Raw genomic sequence first — 26853 nt, 5'->3', positions numbered from 1 at the left:
AAGAAAGGAAATTGGGCTTATATGCCATTGAAATTGACTTATTGATTCACCATGCATGTGCTAATATAATGTGTTATATTTCTCCATGATGGGCATGAAAATGAAGTGTTCCAATGATCTGGGAACTTACGACTTTAATGTAATGTTGATCATGTCTCTTTGAGTTTATACATGGTTATATGTATAATGATGTGTTATGAACCCTATGGACGGTCTATGAAATGCATAGGTATATCGTGCTATGAAATCCTATGGACGGTCTATGAATGAATAGGTACATTGTGTTATGAAATTCTATGGACGGTCTATGAACGCATAGGTACACTGTGTTATGAAATCTCGTGGACGGTCTATGAACGCATAGGTACACTGTGTTATGAAATCCCGTGGACGATCTACGAACGCATAGATACATTGTGTTATGAAATCCTGTGGACGGTCTACGAACGCATAGGTACATTGTGTTATGAAATCCTGTGGACGGTCTATGAACGCATAGGTACATTGTGTTATGAAATCCTGTGGACGGTCTATGAACGCATAGGTACATTGTGTTATAAAATCCTGTGGACGGTCTATGAATGCATAGGTACATTGTGTTATTAAATCCATTGGACGGTCTATGAACGCATAGGTACATTGCGTTATGAAATCCTGTGGACGGTCTATGAACACATAGGTTCATTGTGTTATGAAATCCTGTGGACGGTCTATGAAACGCATAGGTTAATCGTTTGGTATATGTGAATCCTATGAATGTTCTATGAAATGTATAGTTGTATTGTGTATGGAATCCTATGAACGGTCTATGAAACGCATATGTGTATAATATGATATGTGAACACTAGGGACGGTCTATGAAATGCATAGGGGTAAGATAAGGGAGGGATATGGATGGTCAAGTAAGACGCATTGTCAACGCAGACATTATGAGTCATTTTCATTGGCCTTGTTTGTACATGTTGTTTCAATTACTTTATATTATGTGATCCGCATATAGATCGTATGGCTCAGTTGACCCTAAAAGAAGTTTAGAATGATGCAAGTATAATAAGGCTTGATATTTCAACCTAATTGATGTTTTGGTATTGTTCGAGACTTTCATTGATTTTGTGATTATTCCTCCTTGTAATATTAATTGTTCTATTGAGAGGGTGTTTAGTTATACATACTAGTACTATTCGACAATACTAACGTCCCTTTTGTTGGGGGCACTGCATCTTTTAATGGATGCAGGTATACTTCTACAGGATGATATGGATCTTTGGTAGGGATCTTCTGTGCATCAGATTATGGGGAGCCTGCTACAATTCCAGTGGGCACTCGAGTCTAGTTGGTATTATGTACTTAGGTATCTATTGTCATAGAAGCTCCATGTACACTGTGGGTCATGTACTTAAGTTTTGAGTTTCGTCATGTATTTATGTTCACGGATATTTATGAAGCTATGTACCCATTACGAGTGAAAAAGAAAAATTTTAAAAAAAAATTATGGGCCATTGAGCCAAATGTAATCAATATGAAAGTCATGATTTAATTATGTTTTGATAAATCATGCATGAGTTATGATGAGGGGTTGATGTAACGTAGGCTTGCTCGACTGGGCTCACTCGGTTGAGCGCCGGTCGCGCTCCTCAATTTTGGGGCGTGAGAAACTTGGTATTAGAGCATGGTTAAGGAGTCCTAAGGTGTCATGGAGCTGTATCAGTAGAGTCCCTCTTATCGGTGTGTTGCCGGCCACACTTATAATAGGGAGGCTACAACGACATTTAGGAAATGTTTCTCTTCTTCTATCCTCGATTGTGCGTTATTATTCCAAGTTAGTCTCAGAGTTCCCTTGTTAATACCAAGGAATGTAGCACATCGTGCTATGAAATGAGAAAGGTATAAGGATTAAAGGAATGACGCACATGACAGTCATAATGTATGAGGAACCCAATTGTCCTCGTAATGGACGAAGAAAAAGCCAATGATACGACCAAAGGTAAGAAAGATCATAAATTTGGCCTCGGGAGTCATAGTTGTTGATTTCATATATATATATATATATATATATATATATGGTGCAAAGTGGTATTATCTATATGTTGTTTAGGATTGATTTCCGGGATTCTCTGACAGGTGGATGGGCCTAGTTACATGGGAAACTCTGCCGAAATCTTTAAGAATTTGTAAAGATAGCCAAATCTTTAAGGGCCCTAAGTAAGTTGAGGTTTTGGATAGGAAGTATAAGACTCATGTAGTCATAAGTGCCTATGTATAACAGTTGGAGGTAAAATGATGGTAACTTTATTCTTAGAAGGGACTTGTAAAACATTCGAGGATGAATGTTATTAAGTGGGGGAGAATGTAACACCCCGGAAAATTATGAAGTACTTGAGCGCTAGTAAGAAAGTTAATGTGCGCTAATTATATTATTTTATGTGCAAACAAGGGCTATTATAAGAATGATATAAATTGATCTTAATAATATATGTATGCAGTGCACTAAGAATGGTTTATGGTCTAAGAAGAGCCCCAAGGCTAAGGCAAGTTGAAACTTTCATGATAGAATAAAGTTTCAAGTGAGTTCGCTCAAGACCTAACTTTAAACGCGCATACCTCTCTTGATATGAAGAGTTATATGGTGTATTACCTATCCAATGACATTCTTTTGAGTCTAGTTTCCAACGCTTCAAACCGTTTGTCATTTGGATATTCCTACAAGAAGTTATGACAAAATTACCAAAGGCTGGAAAGAATGTGATTCTGCGACCAATTCTGCGATCGCAGAACCATTATGCGATCGCAGAAGTAGTTATGCGACCGCAACATGGTCGCAGACTTGTCCAGTGAAGCCCAGTTCTGGGCACCGAATTGTGTGACAATTATGCGACCCGCACACCAATTGTGTGGTCCATTGTGCGACCGCATAGCTGAGTTCGGAGGGTCAATTTTCCTATTTTCATAACCCGACCCCATTTTGATAAATAGGCTTTAGGGCTTATTTTGGGGTGTTTTTCTGAGGGTTTTAGAGAGAGGTAAGAGCATTTTAGATAGATAAGGAGGGAACTTAATATTATAATCATCCAATCTTGCACCAATCTTCAAGAATCAAAGAAGCTAATCACAAAATCTTCATCTAAGAGGTAAGATTCAAACCCTTAATCTTCAATTTTGAGTTTGGGGAAAGAATTGGTAATTGGGAGTATGATTCTTGGGTGTAAGAGTATTATGTATATATGCTTGTACCAATAAGGTTTGTGGAAAGATTGTTGAGCTCAAATAAGTAAAGATTGTGTTATGGAGTGAAGGAAATCTTATAGAAGAACCTTGTAGTTAAATTTGCACACCTAGTGTTTGATAAAATGTTCAAACGAGTTGAGACCATGAATATCTTCCTAATTATGGTTCAATTTTGTTATGTCTCAAAATAGATTGGAATTGCTAGAATTTCTGGAACGTTGTAGTAATTTAAGGAAGGCTCAAAGCGAGGTATGTTGGCTAAACTTCTTTCATAGAATTGAATTCCATGATGCTCTTGTAAGTCCCGAGTTATTCTTTATAAATCAATTATTCCAAATAAGCTTTGTGTTGAAAGGTATATATTCAAAATGTATTTCGGATACTCTTATCATATGATGTTATCCTTCGGGAATGTGTTCAAAGCATGAGTTGGGTATAAAAATATTATGACTCCAAGTAGCGTTTCAAGTGAAGGCTATTATTCCAAATTGTGTAAGAAGTCTCAATGTACATAAGACTCTTATTTGCTCATAGGTGTACTAAAAGTCGTGATTTGAGATTCTTTGTTGTCGATAATTTATAAAGATGCTTGAAAGTGAAAGTAGTGAGTTGGGTATATAAAGTGTAGACACCGTGCAAATAATAAAAGTTATGATTGTGGCCAATAGAGCCAATGAAATGAAATGATGTGTGAAATATGGTGATGAGTATTGAAAGTAATAAAATGAAAGTATGGAATATAAGATACGGCCACCGTGCCATGAATGAAGAATAATATGTATGGCAAAAAGGGAACCAGTGAAATAATGATGTTTTATGTAATTGAAAGTACCAATAAAGTGATAGTATGAAGATGAAATGTGGTTGTTCGTCTAAATGAGAATTATGAGGTGTTGTATGTCCCAATGGTTTCAACTATAGTTGTATGCTTCTGAAATAATGTATGTAAATGACTTCGATGTTAAGTCCTCAAGAATCATGAACTTAGCTAATGACCTTAAGATGTCAAGTGAGTGAATAACGAGATGGAAGGGAGATGTCCTATGCTAAATGATGATGAACCATAAGAAAGGAAATTGGGCTTATATGCCATTGAAATTGACTTATTGATTCACCATGCATGTGCTAATATAATGTGTTATATTTCTCCATGATGGGCATGAAAATGAAGTGTTCCAATGATCCGGGAACTTACGACTTTAATGTAATGTTAATCATGTCGCTTTGAGTTTATACATGGTTATATGTATAATGATGTGTTATGAACCCTATGGACAATCTATGAAACGCATAGGTATATCGTGTTATGAAATCCTATGGACGGTCTATGAACGAATAGGTACATTGTGTTATGAAATCCTGTGGACGGTCTATGAACGCATAGGTATATTGTGTTATGAAATCCTGTGGACGGTCTATGAACACATATGTACAATGTGTTATGAAATCTTGTGGATGGTCTATGAACGCATAGGTACAATGTGTTATGAAATCCTATGGACGGTCTATGAACGCATAGGTACAATGTGTTATGAAATCCTATGGACGGTCTATGAACGCATAGGTACACTGTGTTATGAAATCCTGTGGACGGTCTATGAACGCATAGGTACATTATGTTATGAAATCCTGTGGACAGTCTATGAACGCATAAGTACATTGTGTTATGAAATCTTGTGGACGGTCTATGAACGCATAGGTACATTGTGTTATGAAATCCTGTGGACGGTCTATGAACGCATAGGTACAATGTGTTATGAAATCCTGTGGACGGTATATGAACGCATAGGTACACTGTGTCATGAAATCCTGTGGACGGTCTATGAACGCATAGGTACATTGTGTTATGAAATCCTGTGGACGGTCTATGAACGCATAGGTACATTGTGTTATGAAATCATGTGGACGGTCTATGAACGCATAGGTACACTGTGTTATAAAATCCTGTGGACAGTCAATGAACGCATAGGTACACTGTGTTATGAAATCCTGTGGTCGGCCTATGAACGCATAGGTACACTGTGTTATGAAATCATGTGGACGGTCTATGAACGCATAGGTACATTGTGTTCTGAAATCATGTGAACGGTCTATGAACGCATAGGTACATTATGTTATGAAATCCTGTGGACGGTCTATGAACGCATAGGTACATTGTGTTATGAAATCCTGTGGACGGTCTATGAACGCATAGGTACATTGTGTTTTGAAATCCTGTGGACGGTCTATGAACGCATAGGTACATTGTGTAAATAAACACTATGAACGGTCTATGAAACGCACAAGTGTATTGTGTACGTAAACACTGTGAACGGTCTATGAAACGCATAGGTGTATTGTGTAAGTAAACACTGTGAACGGTCTATGAAACACACAGGTGTATCGTATGGTATATGTGAATCCTATGAATGGTCTTTGAAACGTATAGGTGTATTGTGTATGGAATCCTATGAACGGTCTATGAAACGCATATGTGTATAATATGATATGTGAACACTAGGGACGGTCTATGAAATGCATAGGGGTAAGATAAGGGAAGGATATGGACGGTCAAGTAAGACGCATTGTCAGCGCAGACATTATGAGTCATTTTCATTGGCCTTGTTTGTACATGTTGTTTCAATTACTTTATATTATGTGTTCCGCGTATAGATCATATGGCTCAATTGACCCTAAAAGAAGTTTAGAATGATGCAAGTATAATAAGGCTTGATATTTCAACCTACTTGATGTTTTGGTATTGTTCGAGACTTTCATTGATTTTTTGATTATTCCTCATTGTAATATTAATTGTTCTATTGAGAGGGTGTTTAGTTATACATACTAGTACTATTCGACAGTACTAACGTCTCTTTTGCCGGGGACGCTGCATCTTATAATGGATGCATGTATACTTCTACAGGATGATATGGATCTTTGGTAGGGATCTTCTGTGTATCAGATTATGGTGAGCCTGCTACAATTCCAGTGGGCACTCGAGTCTAGTTGGTATTATGTACTTAGGTATTTATTGTCATAGAAGCTCCATGTACACTGTGGGTCATGTACTTAAGTTTTGAGTTTCGTCATGTATTTATGTTCACGGATATTTATGAAGCTATGTACCCATTACGAGTGAAAAAGAAAAATTTTAAAAAAAAATTATGGGCCATTGAGCCAAATGTAATCAATATGAAAGTCATGATTTAATTATGTTTTGATAAATCATGCATGAGTTATGATGAGGGGTTGATGTAACGTAGGCTTGCTCGACTGGGCTCACTCGGTTGAGCGCCGGTCGCGCTCCTCAATTTTGGGGTGTGACACACTAACCTTATTCCGAGCTCGTCACTACTTTCAACATGAGGTTAGGTTTGTTACTTATTGAGTACAGGGGTTGGTTGCACTCATACTAAACTTTTGCACCTTGCGTGCAGATCTTGAAGCTGATGCTGCTATGTATGGCGGGAGCTGGCATTGATGATGTACCTGCTTTTTCGGACATAGCTACCACGTGTCCTTGGTAATTTTAGATTCGTATCCTATTTATGTATATTCAAAACAAATGTATTTATTTTCTTACAACCTTTGTTAATCTAAATCTTAGTGGCTCATGACTTGTACTACCAATCTTTGGGTTATTATATGAAAATTCAGTTATTTCACTCATTGAATTCTTATTATTTTCTTTGGGTTGACTATTGCTTGGATTACCTAGCGGCTTGGGTTAGGTGACATCATGGCTAGGTAAATTTTGGGTCGTGAGTTCAAGTCATGCGAATGGAAAAATAGTGTTACCTCGAAATCTCCTAGCTAATCTAGATCCGGCTTACGATCAACTACCATGATCAGTAACACCTGGATCTGCACATGACGTACAGAGTGTAATATGAGTACAATCGACCCCATGTACTCAATAAGTAGCATTCTAACCTCAGGCTAAAAGCAGTGACGAGCTTGTTAAGGTCCGATGCTCACTTTCCACAACCAATAATAACAATAACAGCAGAATACTAGTATATAAATAAAAGAAACCAAATAACGACATGCTCGGCTTAACACAACATAAGGAGAAATAGGCATGCTTTTTAAATATAATAGTCAAGGCATCAACTTTCACAAAATTCACTTAGACAAGTATTTAATAAAGCAAAACTGCAATATTGAGCTCTAAGCATCAAATAGAGACATCAAATACCAATAAGCATGAGGGATAACACATCTATGCATGTCAGTTATACACTCTAAATCAACAAAGAGCCATATATTAAATATCAAGTATACATAATCTCCAACATGTTCATAATGCCCAGCATAAAGTACCTCTTAATCATACTCTTAACACAGTCATGGTGCCTGGCTCAAAGCCCTTGGACCCTCTTTCACACACAAAATCAAAATTGTACGAGTGCCTGATACAAGTTCCTCACCAAGCACATATATGACCAATATGCCTGCGCCCGCAGTTAATAACTGACTACGAAGGGGCGGGTCCTTGTCTAAGCGTTGACCGAATCTTAGTCAATGATCAATATCACTTAGCCTAACATGGGGTATGTCGCATACATCACCTCAATATCAATACCACTCAGTCCAACATGACGCCTGGCATATGCGTCACCTCACTATCAATATCAAATCGGCTCTATGGTCAAAATCAGTCATCAATCCGCTCAAGTCTCCATATGCCAATATCTCACAAAAACATAATTCAATATACCACACAGAATATATCAAAATACCACAATTCAGATCAAACTTGTGTCACGCACAAGGACACAAACAACATGTGAGATAATATATAAATAGTGGAACAATAGAGGTAGAGATATAACACGCGAATATAATATCATGACTGAACAATATAACTACGACTAAGAAATATAGCTCGACATATAAAAACATAGCCCTATCATATCTCAAACAAATAAAAAAATAGCCTAGACATAATTTCTAGCATGAAAATAACTCACGTAGTCATACAAATGGAGATAATATGATATCAAAGAAGCATGATAGCAAAACAAGGCATATAATAGTCTAAGATCTACTCGGATCATGAATAACCATGGTACACGCATATATGCTCGTCACTCCGCATATACGTCACCCCTAACATATAACAAATTTCACAACCAACATGAAAATTACCCTCAAATCAAGCTTAGGCAAGATATTTACCTCATTTGGGCTAGTCTTCAACCGCGAATCACATCAAAACCTGAATCTAGCCCTCTAATCGTGCAAATCCAAGCCAAACATCATCCAAGGAAGTCAAAAATACCATAGGAAGCGACCCCAATCAATAAAGCTTCGATCTTTGAAGAAATTTTCAAAAGTCAACAAAAGTCAACTCTAGCCACGTGCCCAAAATCCTTCTGATTTCTAAGATTTTAAAAGGAATTTTGGGTTTGTTCTTCTGAATTGAGCACTACAATTCAACCTTGAGTGTTGGTGATCTCAATAGGATTTCTTTGAGTTCAAAGTTGTGAGCATCCTTGTGTTTCCTTTAATTCAATTACTGATTTGTCGATGGGTATTCATTAAATTGAATCAGTGAAGTCCACTCATGTCATTTATTGCTTGGCGATTGAATTCAAGATTTTGAAATGATTAACAAAGACTGGTATAATTTGAACTGCCGAAGTTCTGTTGGATTGAATTTTTTGAGTTTATATTCCCTTATTGCTATCATCTGAACTCTTTAGGATTGAGTTCTAATTCTATGAGCTTGATAATTAATTGGTACGACGCAATTCATGATTCTCTAAGTTTGAATTTTATGAGATTTTGAGTTGTTGTATTTAGTTGACATCTTGAGTAGTTAAATGGAATTGAAAATATAACTGATAATCGTCTTTGTTCTACTATTAAATCTTGTGAGTTCTGGGATTTTTTCATTGGGTTTGAACCTCCTGTTTAATTTGTGAGCGCGACTCGAAGTTTCTAGTGAATTGTGAACTTTGTGAAGTATTCTTATATATGTGTGAGCGCGACTCGAAGTTGCTAGTGATTGAGCTGAATTTGTGAGTCATGAAGTTTGGTTTTTGAACATTGAAGCAAAGTTGTTAATTTCTTGATTGAACTGATTGATTAATTAGTTTCTACTGAGATTTGTTCAGTTTGTTACTGGTGAAGTTCTTTGTTGTTTCTACTGTTGGGTATCGATTTGTGGAACTTGAATTCTTTTGATCTGGTTGATTAATTTTGAACTTGCAACTTTCATTGAGTTTGAGAAGAACCTTGAAAAATGCAAAAAGTAAAAGAAAGGATGACAGACAAAAGATAGAGGGAAGTGAGAGAGAGAAAAAATGGCAACTCTAAAGTGAAAAAAGGAGAGGAAGTATGGAGTGAAGTGAGTGATTTGTCACAAAAAATGAGTCAAGAAGAATGTGTTGATGATTTTTTTGATTCGATTTCCTTTGGAAGAAAGATTCAATGTTTATGATGAAATGAGCAAATGTGAATGTGGAGATGATTTGGTTGAGCGTAAAAAGGAAAGTGAAGTTTTTGATGCTAATACTAGTATTAATTGCTTTACTTATTTAATTCCTACTTTTGAGAGAATTTTCTCTTTAGATTTTGTTAATGCTTCTATAAAAGGTAAGAATATTTCTTTTTATTTTTTAATAACAATTTTGAGCAAAAAAAAAAACTAACTTAATTGATTATCTTGTGAAGATTCAACAAGAGAAGGTTGCTAAGGGTAAAAAAAGCCTTGAACTAATACTTTGGCTTACTTTTTGTCAAGAGACTTTTATTTCGCCCAAAAACAAGAATGGTATGTACATTTGACTTATGTTTATCTTGTGTTTATCTAAGGCCATTGAGGCAAAAATGTATCTTTTTGAGTATCTTGTTATCTGTGTATGATGATTCATGATGAGCTTGGCCTATTTCTTAAGTTGCCATGTGAAGTTATTATTGGGAAGTATGTGAATACTTGGGGATTAAAGTTTGTTTTTGACGCTAGAGTTATTTCTTATTATGGTAAAGTATCTTTTTAGGATTGGAGAGTATGCTTTTTACCTTTTCTTATGACACTTGATTATACCATAAAGTTTGCACTTTGTTGAGAATTTTACAAGATTGTGGTTTTGTTGGAAGCATGGAACTTTAGACTTTCTTGATTTTTCTTATAGGTATTATTTTTCTTATAGTCAAGTTTGTGTCATTTATGTTGAAGATTTGTTCTTTATAGCTTATGACGCTTGGCTATATCATAAGAGTGTTACTTTTGAGTACAAGATTGAGAACTTTGATCTTTTAGCTTGCATACACAATGATTTGATTGTGATTGGCTTGATACTTATGTTTGCCTTTGGTTTTGCAAGGTCCAAATTTGAGAACGAATTTCTTTCAAGGGGGAAGGATGGGACACACCGGAATAACATACTTAACAAGGATAATTTCCAAGTCAACATCATAGCATTGTAATGCCTTAAAGGGGTCAAGATCAAGTGTGACTCTATTGGCAATTTAGGCTAGCTTTGTAAATTAGCTCTATTTAGCTTCCTTATTAGCCTAAGGATATTTTGGTTACTAATTCAAATATCAGTTCTAGTATAAATAGTCTGTTCCTTTTGAAAGAAAACTTATTATGGATTGATAAACAAAGACCAAACCTTGAGAGGTTTAGGGTATCTTTATTTTCTTTTTGTTTACAATATTTTCTTAGATTATCTATGTTAGGTTAATATTGTATGCGTTCATGTTCATACTCTTGGATTATCTTATGTATTTGAATGTTAATTTGCCGTACTAGTTAATATCATTACTAGGGGCTCCGAATTACATTCTTTACTTTGCTTAATATATGTTCTTTATTTATCATTATTCATCATAAGAATTTCAAGCGGTTTAACTAGTTTATAGTTAGATTATTATTTTTTCCTATTTTAAACTCTAATTTTCTATCTTTTGATTCCGTATATTTTTGCATTATCCGAGTTTTCAACCTGATTCCATATCAAAAATCAATACCAATATCCAATGACCCATAACCTGCCGAGTCCAAATATATAATAAGTTTTCAAAATCGAGTCCAAATAGGTACTCAAATCCCCAAAATATACTCCGTTAAAGTGTAGACAAAATTCCCAAATTTCCTTTCAAAATTTTAATTTTTAGGTGTAGAAATTCATGCATAATCACTATATAAAACCAAATTCAAGTGAAAATTGCTTACCTCCAAGCGTCCGATTCAAGCCTAACCAATCCGGAATGAACCCGAACTTTGCACACAAGTCCCAAATAATGAAACATACCTATTTCAATTCCCAGAACAATACTCTGACTATGATAGCCCAAAAGTCAACTCCTGGTCAAACTTATGAACTTTCTAAACCTTCAAATTTCCAACTTTCGATAATTAGGGCCAAATCAACCTAGAAACCTCCAAATCCATATCCGGACATATGACTCAATCTAAAATATCATACGAATCTATTAGAACCATCAAAATACGAATCCGGGATTGTTTACTCAAAAATCAAACATTGATCAACTCTTCCAACTTAAAGCTTCCGAATTGAGAATTACTCTCCCAAATCAACTCTGAACCTCTCGAAAATTGAAACCAATCATATACGCGAGTCATAATGTATAATATGAAATTATTCAATATCTCAATCCAGTGAACAAAGTTCTAAAGCTTAAAAAGACTTATCGGGTCGTTACAAGCAAATGCTAGGACGGAGAACAAAGCGGTTTGAGTCTGGTAGGTTGATGGAGCTCTCTGGTTTTGCTGTATGTTCGAATGTGATGTTGTTGCCTTTGCGTTAAAACACACGTGGATTGCAGTGATGTTGTGGCTATACAATTAAGAGACATGAGATCTGAATGCCTAAATACGTGAAAAGTAAAAAACACCCTTGATTTCTAATTTATAGACAATAAGCACACACGTCTAAACTTGAGCTTTTCTATTATAAACTAGATTGGAGAGCGGCTCTTGAGATGATATACTCTTAACTCGGTCATACTCTAAAATCTAATATGTACTTCATACAGGCATAAACTTAGGCTATAAATAATTGGAATGCATAAATTGAATATAAATGGGTGCTAAATGAAAAGCTGTAGACAAATTACAACTTCATTTGGTTATATACAGTACATTAAAGATTTTTAGTATGACCGATTACTTTGCTTCTCAAAATTACTAACTTCCAAAGCTAAAAAGATAACAGCTTAAAAAAGACATAACATGAGATATTACACGATATTCATCATTCACCAACATCGAGCTAGCACCAGATTATTTTTGCTTTGATTCAACTCTTACAATAAAGACACTATTCTGTCTCCTGCCGTTTCTACCTGTTGTTACTTTACTAATCACCAAAGTAACTTCTTGCTCTCCTTTCATATTCTGCAAAGCCACACAGTAATACTATTATTACTGAGATCTAGTAAAATTCTATCATCACAGGATGAGATAATGGAGAATTTTTATTTAGCAACTTATATATTGACCAATATAATTTAAATGCCTCCAAGCAGAATCACCAGCATATTGTTTAATGAGCGAATGGCTCAAGAGCTATGTTGTTCAGACTCTTTGAAAATATCTCCGGGTGCATGTCGGATTCTCCTAAAGTAGTGGATTTTTTCGAGGATCCAACACGGGTGCGACAACATTTTGGAGAGTCTGTGCAACATAGCTCAAGAGACTTGCACTACTTGTCCTTCAGATATCCATCCATATATTGTACATTGCTTGGTCAATCTAGCAATGAACTAAAATTCACCAAGTCATTTTTTTGATGACCGAGAAATCCGTCTAGGGCCGATCCTTTGGACCAACCGCAGCTTTCGAAACTCGGTGGATAATGGGCCCGCCCCTCTACTCTTACCACTGAGAAGCAACATTAAGGAGGAAAACAAACACATACAAAAATTATATGACTCGACTCTGCCCAATAAGATTTTTAAATATGTTTTCAAATATTGATGGAAGTATTAGTAGTAAAGATAAGAAGAGAAGCAATTGGAACCTATGGCAAGATCTTTCTTGACAGATTTAATTTCAAGCTCCACTTTCGTGAGTAGTGCCTCATCTTCTGGCAAAGGGACATGGAAGCAAAAAAAGTTACAGCAATTTTCAGTTCCTTCAATAAACCATATCCAACTAATTAAATTTATTTACTTAAGAATGAAGAAAATAATACCTTTTGAATCTAAATAGGATAGTTAATGTACATGTTAACTAACATTACAGTCAACCAAATTACCCAGATATTCACCACCAAACTATATTCTGTCAGCAACTAAAAGTACTCTCTTGTTTATCCTCATTTTGGTAAAAATGAATATGCCTCTCAACTTTCGTGATGCAAGCAATCAAAGGAAACACACAATCTCTAGATTTGAGATTGCGAAAATCATTGGTTAATGAACCTCAAAGCTGGAGAATGTATGTGTGCTACAATCGGACATAATTTTGATCAAATCTTATTTCTATTACTAAAAGTTTCTCTTGCCGGTTATTTTTGAAGGTCAGATAAGAATATGTTTCTAAAGTTCTCGGATCGGCATATGCTAATAGCTTTCAGTAAGCCCTTATTCCATCCAAGATAACAGAGATGGGAAAGGTTAACAAAAGGTCAACCCCGGGCGGCAATAGAATTAAAGAACCAGAAAATACATAAATCAGATGCCAAAATAGTGACGCAGATCAAAATTTAATAGAAAAAACATAAAGAAAGTGTGAAAATAAATCCTGCCCAATTCTTATTTCTCTTCTCATTTTCACTGTTATTTTGGTTCATCGACTATGATAAGGAATCTTAAATATTAGGGAGAAAAATTAGAGTCAATAATTCATACTTTCATTCCACAAATACAAAAGCCAAAGAAAAGGCTTGACCATATCTCCCAGTTTGAGCTGTCTCAAATCCAAAAGTTACTCAATCTAAGAGATTTTCTCATCATTGTCGCATCAGGTTATAATCATAATCAAACAACCAAAAAGAAAAATAAAGAGATAAAGAAAGCATGTAAGAGAACCAAAGCAACAAAGAAGCAAGAATACTAACATAGGATCGATGGAAAAATACCATAGTGACAGAGAAGAAACTCGGAAAAGAAATAGAAGGAAAGAAGGAACGAATTTGATACAAACAAAGAAGAGAGTCAGGGATAGTCGAAACAATAGTCGCCTTAAGCAGGTCACTCAGCATATATACATAAGAGTTCTGTGTGTAGCAGCTATGGAAAATGACATCTTCAGAGTAAAAGCCACGTTTTAAGGTTAAGCACTATAAAAAGTCTGAAATACCCTCAAACAAAACTTTAAAGATTTTAAGCTAACATGTCGAAACTACAAGCTTAACTAGGGGTGTTCAAAACCAAACCGAAACCGAAAACCGAAGTTTAATGAATCCTTACGTACTATGCATCAGAAGATCCCAGGCTTGGCTTAGCTTAGTTTATTCTCCCACCCTACAACAAGATTGTTTAAGTTGATGTCTATGGTTCACCTCTCCTTTTATTTTTTAAAACTAATGCATGTTGTCTATGTTTAATAGAAGAACAACAGTGTTGTGCCACATCTTTTTTCACTCTACAACACATGACACTATATCATTCTTATGTATGCGTTAAAAGACATGTATGTCTGGACTCAATGTATAATTTTCTATTCTAAATTTGTATGTTAGGCGGTCAGCAAATAATTAATACACGCAATATAGATTGAATTAGGCCGATAAACCGCCCAATAATCGCCCGATAAGAGCTAAACCGATACCAATCCGCCCGATATCTTATCGGGTGGCTAGCGGATTAATACATTTAAAAATCGATAACCGTTAAGCCAAATCGTTAAGAGTAATTAACCGTCCAATCCGCCCGATAAGCAGCCCTAAGCTTAACATGTCAATTAAGCTATTTTTCTGTTATATAGAAAAATATATAAATAAAATAGAAACCCAAAAACATCGTATCCATAAAAAATACAGTCACTGTAATAATCTAATTAGTTCAGTTAAATTAAGTAATACTAATAAAAGTTAACATCCATGATCCGCCTAGCGAGTCAGAGTTGAGAAATGTGTCATGGAGGTCCCTTCTACTAGTAGTATTTATTATGGATGGATGGATGGGAAATATAGAATCCATAGGCAAAGAACGACTTATGGACAAGACACCCTATATAGATAATAATATAATAATAATAGATTTAAAGAGAGAAACATCCTTTTTCTGAAGAGAGAGAAACAGATAGGTTTGACGAAGAAACCAAAGGCCTAATTGTGTTGTTATCTTCCTTTTCCTTTGTGGAATTTTTGTATTTGAAGCTAATGGAGGAATTGAGGAAAAGGGTCTATGGAATAGTATTGTTCTTCTGCATTGGTTGTTTCATATCTTTTTCACCATGCGATGCGTCAGCACCTCCTCCATATCTGCTTGCTCTTCGTTCTCAATGTCCTCTCTCTTTTTCTTTCCAATCCCCTCTTCAGGTCAGCTTTTCATTTCTTGCTGGTTTATATTTTTGGTATTTTTCTGTTGCAAATTTCTTGTGTATGTATTTGGTGTTTCTTTCTGCTTTTTCCCTTTTATGCAATTTTTGCTTCTCTCTTGATTTTCGCAATTATGTGGGCTTTCTCTTGTTTTTTGCGTTGATTTTCTGGGTAATAACTCTTAAAGCTAGAAACTTTTTAACTTAACAAACTGGGAAATAAAGATTAAGAAATTCTGAATTTATTTATGATAACAGTTTTTTTTCTCTTGAAAGTTATTTTGGAAAATTTTTCATGTCACTTGATTCTTAATATGGTTATTTCTTTATGAATTTTTGTTTTTTAAAAACGTTTCTGTGGTGAGCATATTTGCCTATGTTTTGTTCATTTGTCTCTGCCCTCAGGCACTTATCTTGGAATATATATGTAGATACTAAGCCTGTCAAGAAAGGCTTAGGGTAGATCCTTAGTATGCTTTGTCCTTCTTTCTAGATAGTAGGTGTTGCTAAAATCTTAGTGATGCATATGATCTCAACAAATGGTCAAAAAATCTAAGAGGACTGTATTTCTAATTGCTAGTAATATCTTTGATTTCAAAAGTATGGTCAGGAAGTTTAAAAGTTGGCGTTTGTAAATCTGTTTTAGTTTTTGGATGGAGACTATCAACAGTTTGGCGGTGATCGCTGTAGCTTTGTTGGAATTCGTCACTTGAGCTCTAGTGCAACTGTGTCTTGCACTAAGTCACTGATGTTAGAACTTAGAATGGTTCCGTGGGTGTGTGTTGGGGGGGGGGGGGGACATCATTAGAATTTGAAATAGAAGGTACACAAAAAACACCAGTTTGTTATTCAACATCTGGAAGCTTGAATCTCATACTAGATTTAAACCTTCCAGCATTGACCGTTCACTAGGATTATGCTGATTGACAAATGCTCTTATGATCTGTTCATGAATAGCTTTCTTATGAAACCAAGTTTCAACATCTTGGTTTCTCCTTTGACCGTCAATCTCTATAAATCTCCGGGATCTCTCTGTTAATGGATATTTCTGCATACACCTTGCATATTCAATTGCTGCTGATATTTGAAAAGCCAGATGTTTAATTGAGGTTGTTTACCCTAAAGTTGATACTAATTTTTGCCAAACTGAATTAAAAAGACATACCATAAAGTGATACTAATTTTTATTTTTACAAATATATAAGAAGTAGCTGGTAAGAATGTCAGAGTCTCGTTTCACATCTCAATGGAACTGTTCTTTGAGAAGTTTTCCCAACCCCTCTGCTGTTCCTTTGGTCACACTTTTAGCCCACTAGTTGTCGCTTAACTCATTGGTGGTAGTCTTCTTCTTGTCGATTCTTCTTGAATAATCAAGTAGGTTGGATTAATCACTTGTTTGTCTTGCACCAACATCTTAAAAAAAGTTCTGATATTCATTGCAAGCATAAAGTTTGACTCTATAGGCTATCAATGCAATGATAAAACTCTGAGCTTCAACCATTTAAACTTGTTCAGAAAAGTTTGCACATAGCTGGGTTTCTCTATCTAGAAACTATTCTCTACCCTCAAAGCGCTCTGGTTCCTTTCTTCCTATAGTTCAAGACAAGCTGGTATAGTCCTCCATGTCTTCCTCAACCCCTTTTGGATTCTGCATCCATTCCAGCACCTAAGGACCTGTTTAATTCTCTTTGGCATCATCCAATTCATCCCAATAATGTTCACAATAGCTCCCACTATTGTCTAGCTGTAGGACTATGCGGAAAAAGATGGCAAATATCCTCATTTGCTTCAGCACACATAAAGCACCTGCTGCATATCCGGATATCTCTCATCCGTAGATTATGCTGAGTTAGAACTTAAGTGTGTTATCACCCAACCAAAGCCAGCCACCTTGTAAGGGGCTTTAGTCTCACAATCATCTTTCTTGGCCAGTGGGGAAGATCACAATTTACAGTTAAAAGAATTTGGTAGTACTGCTTCACTGTAAAATTTACATCCCTTGGTGCAGTTCATTTTAAAGGATCAGCTTTTGCAGGAAAATATCTTGTTGTCCCAACTCCAGAAATAACTTGGCCAATCTTTCAACTTCCTAGTCATAGCAGCTCTTCTAAAACATATTTTCCTCTCATTCCTGATCTTCTTTGTGCTATTGTCGCCTCAGTATCTGCAGCAAAACTGTAAAGATCCAGAGTATGGACCTACTCTTGTGTTAGCCCCTTTGACAAAGTTCCTCGGCAGATGTGAGTTGTGACAAGGATTTTCATGATGGCCTTGGCACACAACCTGTAAAATGGGGCAACATCATGACGGGCAGCTCGGCATGACGGACTGAGCGGAGCTGACAAACGCACCTTGACGGAGGCGCATTTCACATGGACGTGCGGGTTGGCATGACAATGGCAAGGCAAAACCATGTCAAAGCAGGGGCCAAGACATGGCAAGGCAAGACAAGCAATAACAAGGGCATAGGCAAATTTGATCAAGTTGGGGGCGACTTGACATAAGCGGACAACTGAGACAACGGACGTGTGCGGCTAAGTCAATGGGCGGCAAGCTGTGGTCGTGACATTGGGGCGGAGCAGTGTCAAAGGGCAAGGCTGGGCGCAATGCCAGCCTTGGGCGTGCAATAACTGGCCAAAACAAGCACATGCAGTGCACATGACTGGGCAGTTGAGCGGTTACAACCGCCACATCCAAGCATGACTGATCATGGGGCTAAGTGGATGCACATTTTTTATCATGGCTGATTGTGTGGCTTAGTGATACACGTTTTTTAGCATGTTCTCCATGTTTGCCCATCAGTTGGGGCTTGTCAACTGATTGCTTTAAATGCTGCTAAGTGTAATTGGGCAGCCTGCACTATAGATATGTGCATAAGGCGACAGGGGCAGAACTTAGTCTTGTGGTAACTTGTTAAGCCAAAAACGTCTAAGTAATTCCTAAGGGTGGGAAAATCATTTTGGGGCAGAGAACTAGGGTGTTCTTTGTTCTTGACCATAGGGTTGGCTTTATTGTGTACTTGTATTCACATATTAATACGAGTTGGGAAGAAATTCCTGTAACTTTCGTATGTGGCTTTACTTTACTTGCTGCCTAAATTTTTCTAAGTTCCAAAACGTTCCTTAAATTATTCTAAGTGTTGGAAGGCTGAAGTCAAGGCTGGACTTGATTGCCGCGCAGTGGTGAACCTCGGGCAGAATTCGAGTGACGTAAATCACCCCTGTGACAACTGGTATCAGAGCGAGGCTGGATCGGGACGAAGACACGACATTCAGTGGTTGAATTTCATGAAAGATGGCTGGTGGCAATGCAGAACTGAGGGAAAGAGTTGCTGCATTGGAGGCACTCGTCGGAATTGTTGATGGTGATCAATTTCTGACTATTGTGACTCGTCTCGCCTATCTTGAGGCCGAGATGAACAGGCTGAGCCAGGAGTGCACAGATCTGAAAGCGGAAAATGGGTTGCTGTGTCGTGCTGTTGGCAATGATGATGCACAGCTAAGTTGCTCGGACTCGGGTGCGGGTGTCCGATACGGGTGCGGATCTAGAGGTCAGATCCTTCATGATCTAAATTTAAAGATTCGGGGGTACGGATCCAGGTACGAATACGGGTGCGGGGATTCGGCTAAAAATAATTCAATTATTTAAAAATAGAGTTACAAAAATTTGTCTAAATTATGAGACATTATGTGAAAAACTTACAAGGTATTCCGAGAAGGAGAAAATATTGAACAAGAGTAGAATTTTAGAAGGAGATAAAAGGAAAACGATTGACATAGAAATTTATATATACAGGGTATTCCATTTTCTTCCATATCACCCTAGCTTTTGATTTGTTTTCAAAAATCATTGTATCTGTCCCAAATTTCTCCGTTGATTTTGGTCAAAGTACTCAAAATCGGTTGACCAGATCCGACACTGATCTCACACCCATACCCACACCCACGTCGTGTCGACACGGGTGCGGCACTGAAAGTAAAGAGTCCGAGCAACTTAGATGCACAACGTGGGGCAGATCATACCAAGGTCAAAATACCTGAGCCTAAAGAGTTTAATGGTGCAAGGAGTGCCAAGAAACTCGAAAATTTCCTGGGGGATATGGAGCAGTACTTTCAGGCTGCCCATGTGCGAGATGAAGACAAGGTCACCATAACGACTTTGTACTTAGTGGACGATGCAAAGCTTTGGTGGCGGACGCGCGTGGCAGATGATGTAAGTCCTGGTGGGCCTAAGATCGACTCTTGGGAAGGGCTGAAAAAAGAGTTGAAGGATCAATTCTTTCCTAGCAATGCGGGCTGGATTGCTAGAGATCGTTTGAAGAAGTTGAAACAAACTGGAACGGTCAGGGATTTTGTCAAAAATTTCAGTTCTTTGATGCTGGATATAAGCAACATGTCTGAGGAAGACAAGCTGCACAATTTCCTTTACGGGTTGCAGTCGTGGGCACAGATGGAACTCCGAAGGAAGAACGTGAAAGACCTTCCTAGTGCCATCGCTGCTGCGGATGCTTTGGGTGACTTCCGGCTGGGGCATGAATGTTCTGATTTTTCTACTGCTTCAAAGTCCAAAAATGGGAACAAGGACAAGGCAAAAAAGTGGAGGAAAAACGGGAATGACAAAGGAAATGCTGTTGAGGGCAATAACAATGGGAAGGAAAAGCAATGTGCTGGACCTTCGACAAACAAGGGACAAAACAACAAGTTTGATGGCTGTTTTATTTGTAAAGGACCACACATGGCGAGGGACTGTCCGAAACTTGAACGGCTTACAACTTTGTTTGCTGATGAAAAAGGTGAAGATGAGTTGAACAAGGAAGAACAAGAGCAGGAGACGGCATATTTAGGGCCTATGATGGTGCTGAAAAATGCGAAAACTGCATCGTCGAGGACGATGAATTCTTCGGGTGGGGGTGGTTTGTTAGCCCCTTGACAAAGTTCCTGTGGGTTGTGACAAGGATTTTCATGATGGCCTTGGCACACAACCTGAAAAATGGGGCAACATTATGACGGGCAGCTCGGCATGACGGACTGTGCGGAGCTGACAAACGCACCTTGACGGAGGCAAAGCGCATTTCACATGGACATGCGGGTTGGCATGACAATGGCAAGGCAAAACCATGTCCAAGCAGGGGCCAAGACAAGGTAAGGCAAGACAAGCAATGACAAGGGCATGGGCAGATTTGATCAAGTTGGGGGCGACTTGTCATAAGCGGACAGCTGAGACAACGGACGTGTGCGGCTAAGTCAATGGGCGACAAGCTGTGATTGTGACATACGGGCGGAGCAGTGTCAAAGGGCAAGGCTGGGCGCAATGCCAGCCTTGGGCGTGCAGCAGCTGGCCAAAACAAGCACATGCAGTGCACATGACAAGGCAGTTGAGCGGTTACAACCGCCACATCCAAGCATGACTGATCATGGGGCTAAGTGGATGCACGTTTTTTATCATGGCTGATTGTGTGGCTTAGTGATACACGTTTTTTCGCATGTTCTCCATGTTTGCCCATCAGTTGGGGCTTGTCAACTGATTGCTTTAAATGCTGCCAAGTGTAATTGGGCAGCCTGCACTATAAATATGTGCATAAGGCTGTCCCAAAGGGGCATAACTTAGTCTTGTGGCAATTTGTTAAGCCAAAAACGTCTAAGTAATTCCTAAGGGTGGGAAAATCATTTTGGGGCAGGGAACTAGGGTGTTCTTTGTTCTTGGCCATAGGGTTGGCTTTATTGTGTACTTGTATTCACATATTAATACGAGTTGGGAAGAAATTCCTGTAACTTTCGTGTGTGGCTTTACTTTACTTGCTGCCTAAATTTTTCTAAGTCCCAAAACGTTCCTAAAATTATTCTAAGTGTTGGAAGGCTGCCGCGCAGTGGTGAACCTCGGGCAGAATTCGAGTGTCATAAATCACCCCTGTGACACCTTGCATCCTGCCATAACTTAATTTTCCTGCTATCACCAACATTCAATCGCCTTATGCTGAAGAAATTCCGGCATAATTTCTGATATGCTTCCATCGTCCAACACCATTACTTTTCTGGTGGACCCACTCATTGAGTTTCCCATATTTTGTATGCATAACCCTTCGCCGTAGCACCTGTTTATCTTTTTATGTCTCTAAAGCCAGTTTGGTTTGGGATTCATAGGTTGTTCGCCCAGGTTCCCCTGCCTTCTTGCTTTGCAAATGTGCGTCTTACTTTATCGAATGGAAAGATAGGTTCCCTACCAAAAAAAGCTTCTCCTAATCCTGTCTAAATGTTGAATTAGCTTAGAAGGGATTGGGAAGAGTAACTTCATGTAGGTTCGCAGAGAATGTAAAACGTTGTTAATCTGCACTAACCTTCCTCCTAGAGACAAAAAGGAGCCTTAATGTCTCAAGGCGGAAGTAAACAGATGAAACAAAGTTATTAGGTCTGAGGTTAAGCTATTGTCTAGTACTAAGATAAGATCATTGCTTGCTGCAAGTAAGAGTGACCTAGAGCCTGTCTGATCTCTGCTTCTCTGGCTGCCTTGTTCTTTCGTCAACCCCTTTATCTGTTTAAAAATGAAAAAAAGGTTCGATTTTTGACTTGAATTTTCATATAGCGGAGCCTTCGCCAAAGGAAGCAACAAGAGTATCTTAGAATTCTACAAGAATATCTTAGAATTCTTCCTTGATCCTTTTTCTTACTCTCTCCGTCTCAATTTAGATGAGGTAGTTTGACTCAGCTAGGAGTTTAAAAAAAAAAAAAAGACTTTTGAAATTTGTGGTCTTTAAAGGTCGCTTTGTGGGCCATGACATTTGTGTGGTCATAAAAGCTTCTCATTAAGGGTAAAATGGATAAAATGAAGAGTTTAAAGTTGAATTATTTCCTATTGTAGAAATGTGTCATTCTTTTTGGAACGGACTAATAAGTAAAGTGTGTCATCTAAATTGAAACAAAGGTAGTATTTTTTTGGGTTTTAACAAGAAAGCTGATAAAACTACATCACATTCTGGGTAAGGAACAATTAATATTTGATTCTTCAGTGCTGAAAATAATCCACGTTTGTTTGCAGTTGTACACTGCTCTTGAATATGATGAATATAACAATACACATCAAGTAAGTTGGTGAAGGGGAGCTTTGGAGAAACAATAAAGTAGTGTTAAAGCGCAAAAAAACTCGCTTTTAGTACAAAGCGCAAATAAAGCATGGGCTTTAACGAAGAAAGGCGCAAATGGAGAAAAAATACAAATGTCTGTGTAATCCAAAACTAATACGTATAAGCATGAATAACAAACATATGGATAAAGAAATTGAAAAAAAAATACGATAAAGTGAAATATCAGTTATTTAGTGTCGCCTCTTCAGGATTACGCTCATTGGCATGGAAAAGTATGCTTTAGAGCATTGATGACAACACTGAAGTGCCCGTTAAGCAAAGCGAAGCGCTCAACATGTTTTGCGCCTCTTCAGGGCTTAAGCACGCTTTAAGCGCGCCTTTGACAACACTGCGATGAAGTTGTCTCCATGTGACGTATAGGTCACGAGTTTGAGCCATGGAATCAGCCATTGATGGTTGCGCAGGGTAGGCTGCCTACATCACACCCCTTTGGGTGCGGCGCTTCCCGAGATCCTGCGTGAATGCAGGATGCTTCGTGCACCGGGCTGCCATTTTTACATCAACTAAGTTGGTGTGGCTTGCCTTCAGTCTGGATTCTCGATTTGCATTCTTTAAATTTCCAAAGATAATTGGCGCAGTCAATGTTTATTGCACAAGTGAGGTGATCATTTTAATCCAGTAAAAATGACAGATAAATACTCGCGTATTTTAAGGTTGAAATACCTTGAATTTTACATGGACTTTTCACACATTGCGCATGAAATATATGGACAACATTTTCTCTCTTGCAGCCCCTTGATGCGCAGAATAGAATAATTGATGCATCTAGACGTACGGATCAGAAAGGAAAAAGAAAAAATAACATCTTAGTGTGCTTGCAACTGATTCTCTTATCTTGTCACATTCTTTGAATTGATTCATTGTCTTCATTGGAGTTATTACTTAGCTTCACCGGCTGGAAAGATAATTCATGTGCATCAACAAAGGTCTAACAGTTTCATTGTAGGCACATCTTTCACTTAGTGAAAGCCGCGTTCACATATTATTGGATTTCAACATAGAAAATGAGCCTATGGTTATCTTGCTCAAGTTTGGATGTTAGCATTAATGTTTCAATGGTTCTCATTTGAGTTTTCCTCTAGTACAGTGATTAAATACCTGCTCCTTTCATGTCTTTGTCACTTTCAGGTTGGTGGAGACTTCATTGACAGAGCCCTGACCTCCAGGCAACGGAGTACATATACTTCAGCGTTGTTCTATGCTTCCTGGTGCCCGTTCTCAAGGAGAATTCATTTCATCTTTGAAGCCTTAAGTTCTATGTACCCTCAAATTGAACACCTAGCCGTTGAGCAATCTTCAGCCATGCCGAGGTGAGAGAATGCTCCTCTTTGTCAAAAAGAAAGCGTACTGTCATAATTGCTGGAATGGAGTATGATTGTGAAATCTTTGCTTCTGATATGATGGAATCTTATGGTTTCACTGCTAAATCTGCTGGGGCTAATGTGTCTGGAGAAGCATTTATTTCTTCTAAAGGCGAGGAACGAAGTTTCCTCTTTTTCAATAACATGAAATATTCAAAACAGGCCAACACTGTAAAACACTTGAGTTTTCCAAGAACGAAATCATTCATTTATGGATACTGGTACAAATTTGCAATTTTTTTATTAACTGAACTGCTTTTTTATGATCCATGTTGCAGCTTGTTCTCAAGATATGGTATACATAGCGTGCCTGCGATATTAATTTTTAACCGAACGTCAAGGACGTGGTTTCATGATTGCAAAGATCTTGATTCACTTTCAAAATTTTACAGGAGAACTACAGGTACTTGTCTTAAATAAGCAAAAATTAGTATCGGGTTTTTGGGCCAAACTGGGGTTAGTTATAGTTAAGGCTTAACCGTATACGTCATACACGCTTGAATCTAGGTAGAATAAAATTTCCTCATATTTAGGAGAAGTGGTAACTGAGTGAAAATCTATTCCCTCTCTCAACTAATTGCCAGAAAACTTTATAAAGGAGTAATTAATTTTGGCATGTAGATATGATTCTGGGAACCAATGTATGTTCTCCAAGATATAGATTAAGAGGAATTTTGGGGTCCAAGGAGATCAGTTAATAGCTTCTTTTCGCTATGTCTATTGAAGTATGAACTATGGCTTGCTTCTTTTGACCTGCCTACCACGTCTAATTTCCTCTTCTGGTTGTCTTGAATGCAGGACTTAAACCAATTCAGTTTGTTGATGTTGATCATTCTGGTGTATTAAGGAAAAATGCAAGATTTGCAACGGAGTCCAAGCTCTCCCTGCCGCTCAATGAAATGTTAAGTCGAGAACCTTACTTGTCATTTGCTGTTGCATTCCTTTGTTTAAGGGTAATATGGATTGTTGCCCAAAGACTCATGTACCATATCAAAGCTTTTTGGACGAGGTACAGACCCAATCCAAATTTAGACATCTTCGGTGAAACTGGCCAAATCTTGAGGCGGATTGTTCAGGCGATAGATATGAAGGGGCTTTGGACAAAGCTAAGACAATGCAAGATCAGGAACTTGCACCATGGTGCAAGGAGTGCACGCGTGTGGGCTTCATCTTTGGCTTCTGTCTCCCTAGGTGAATCATCAACTTCTAGATAGTCGCGCTTAGAAAAATCTCTGACTGTGTATATAGTTGCTGTGAGGAGGGGTTGGAATTCTCAGGTTACTAAAAAGAAAACCTCCCCGGTTTGAACTAAAGCGAAGGGAGATAGAGAAGCCAAAAGGAGACCTGGACGTTTAATGGAAATCTTATAGATCATGCTGGGCTTCCCCTTTAATTTGTGTCCTGTGGTGTTTGTCAGTAAGAGTATGCGTCCTTTGTAGAGTTTCTGCTGTTTAACTTATGGACCGAGGCATCCAGGGCTACGGAAGAATGGCTAATAAGAAGGTTAGAGTTTAAATCTTGCTTACAGCATTTGCAAAAGGTGTTCTACTTAAATGCACAATGGAACCAATTGTTGTTGTAAGTCTATGAAACGGGATTTGTGGGGTTGGAATAGAAGAAAAATGGAGAGCATTGGAGATTTCTCCTGTAAAATAAACAGCAAAAAATGGTTTGATCTATCTGTAACACGAATTAAGTGCCTTGAACTCTCTCTCAATATTTCCTCCTCCCAACCCCTTGTGTATTAGTACTGAAAACTCATGATATAGATTAGTTTGTCGTTGCTACTTCGTGTCATTGTGTATGTGACAGAAGATGAAACATATCTTTGCGACTTTGTATGACAGACTATGAAATGGTTACTTTGTTAGTCCAGAAAGCTGACAATGAAAACTATTTTTTTCAATGTGACTTTTGTGAATAAGTCATTGTCTGATAATGTGCAAGGAATCCCTTTCTTTGTGCTAAAAAAGATGGATTAAACTTATACTTTATGCTTTTTATTATCGTGGTTCCTTGTTAGTAATAGACCCTCGTGGTTCCGGTCCTTTTTTAGACTCCGCGCATAACGGGAGGGTAGTGTATCGGGCTGCCCTTTGGTTCCGTGTTAATAATAATACTATAGACATGTGGATAAGCTCAACTATGTTTCTTTTCTTGGGTAAAAGTAAAGGAAAAAAAAGTAGGCGTTGACCTTGAATAAATCAATACTTAAATTTAATTTCTTCAAAGAGCTTAATGCTCTGACTTCTCATCCACTCCACTATGTGGGTATATTCTAAATATCTAATCAACTTGCTCCTTTGTTCCAAATTGATTAATGGCGTAATTGAATTGTATGGTGCAATACTCTTTTCAAATGCTGTCAAAAAAAGCTTCAGAAATAAATGGTTCATATTTTATCGTGGTCATTTGGTTCACCGGTTTAACAAAAAAATCTTTGGTTACTCTTATTTATTGGCTCCATTATATTGGAAAACATCGCAATCGTGCTTTAAATCTCCTCATGCCTCATAGTTTGATTCTGATAGAGATGTGTTAAACGGAATGATGAAACATAAAAAATCTTGGGAGACTATGAACAGATAGATGTCTTTTATTTCAAAGTAATATTATCTCAATTTCTTAGAACTTTGAATAGATAAAGCCAACTGAATAATATAAAAGGGTTGAGTTAGAGAAAAAAG

At 37.6% G+C, this 26853-nt stretch overlaps 1 protein-coding gene and 1 long non-coding RNA gene across 3 annotated transcripts; one reads left to right on the top strand and one right to left on the bottom strand.

Annotated features, from left to right (window-relative positions):
- Positions 1-12271: 12271 nt before the first annotated feature.
- LOC104115693 (uncharacterized) lies at positions 12272-14426 on the bottom strand. Of its 2 annotated transcripts, none has more exons than XR_690667.3 (3): positions 14244-14426; positions 13203-13268; positions 12272-12577 (listed from the first exon to the last, which is right to left on the bottom strand). It is a non-coding gene; the product is annotated as an uncharacterized lncRNA (long non-coding RNA). The 2 variants fall into 2 exon arrangements; XR_690668.3 differs by having other exon boundaries at positions 14265-14401.
- Positions 14427-15318: 892 nt separating this feature from the next.
- Positions 15319-26072, top strand: LOC104115692 (5'-adenylylsulfate reductase-like 5). Its single transcript, XM_009626372.4, has 4 exons — positions 15319-15668; positions 23934-24115; positions 24445-24569; positions 24965-26072. The coding sequence occupies exons 1-4, from the start codon at positions 15510-15512 to the stop codon at positions 25378-25380; spliced, it is 882 nt and encodes a 293-aa protein (XP_009624667.1). The 5' UTR covers positions 15319-15509; the 3' UTR covers positions 25381-26072.
- Positions 26073-26853: the final 781 nt, after the last annotated feature.

Source organism: Nicotiana tomentosiformis, chromosome 3, assembly GCF_000390325.3.
Source record: "Nicotiana tomentosiformis chromosome 3, ASM39032v3, whole genome shotgun sequence".
Classification (NCBI taxonomy): domain Eukaryota; kingdom Viridiplantae; phylum Streptophyta; class Magnoliopsida; order Solanales; family Solanaceae; genus Nicotiana; species Nicotiana tomentosiformis.
The sequence above is the reverse complement of the archived record's forward strand: the minus strand, read 5'-3'. Positions and strand labels throughout refer to the sequence as shown.

Coding starts and splice junctions, on each gene's coding strand:
- LOC104115692 (XM_009626372.4), top strand. CDS start 15,510: ATGGAGGAATTGAGGAAAAGGGTCTATGGAATAGTATTGTTCTTCTGC. Junction 15,669..23,933: donor CTTTCCAATCCCCTCTTCAG/GTCAGCTTTTCA, acceptor TGTCACTTTCAG/GTTGGTGGAGACTTCATTGA. Junction 24,116..24,444: donor CAATCTTCAGCCATGCCGAG/GTGAGAGAATGC, acceptor TCCATGTTGCAG/CTTGTTCTCAAGATATGGTA.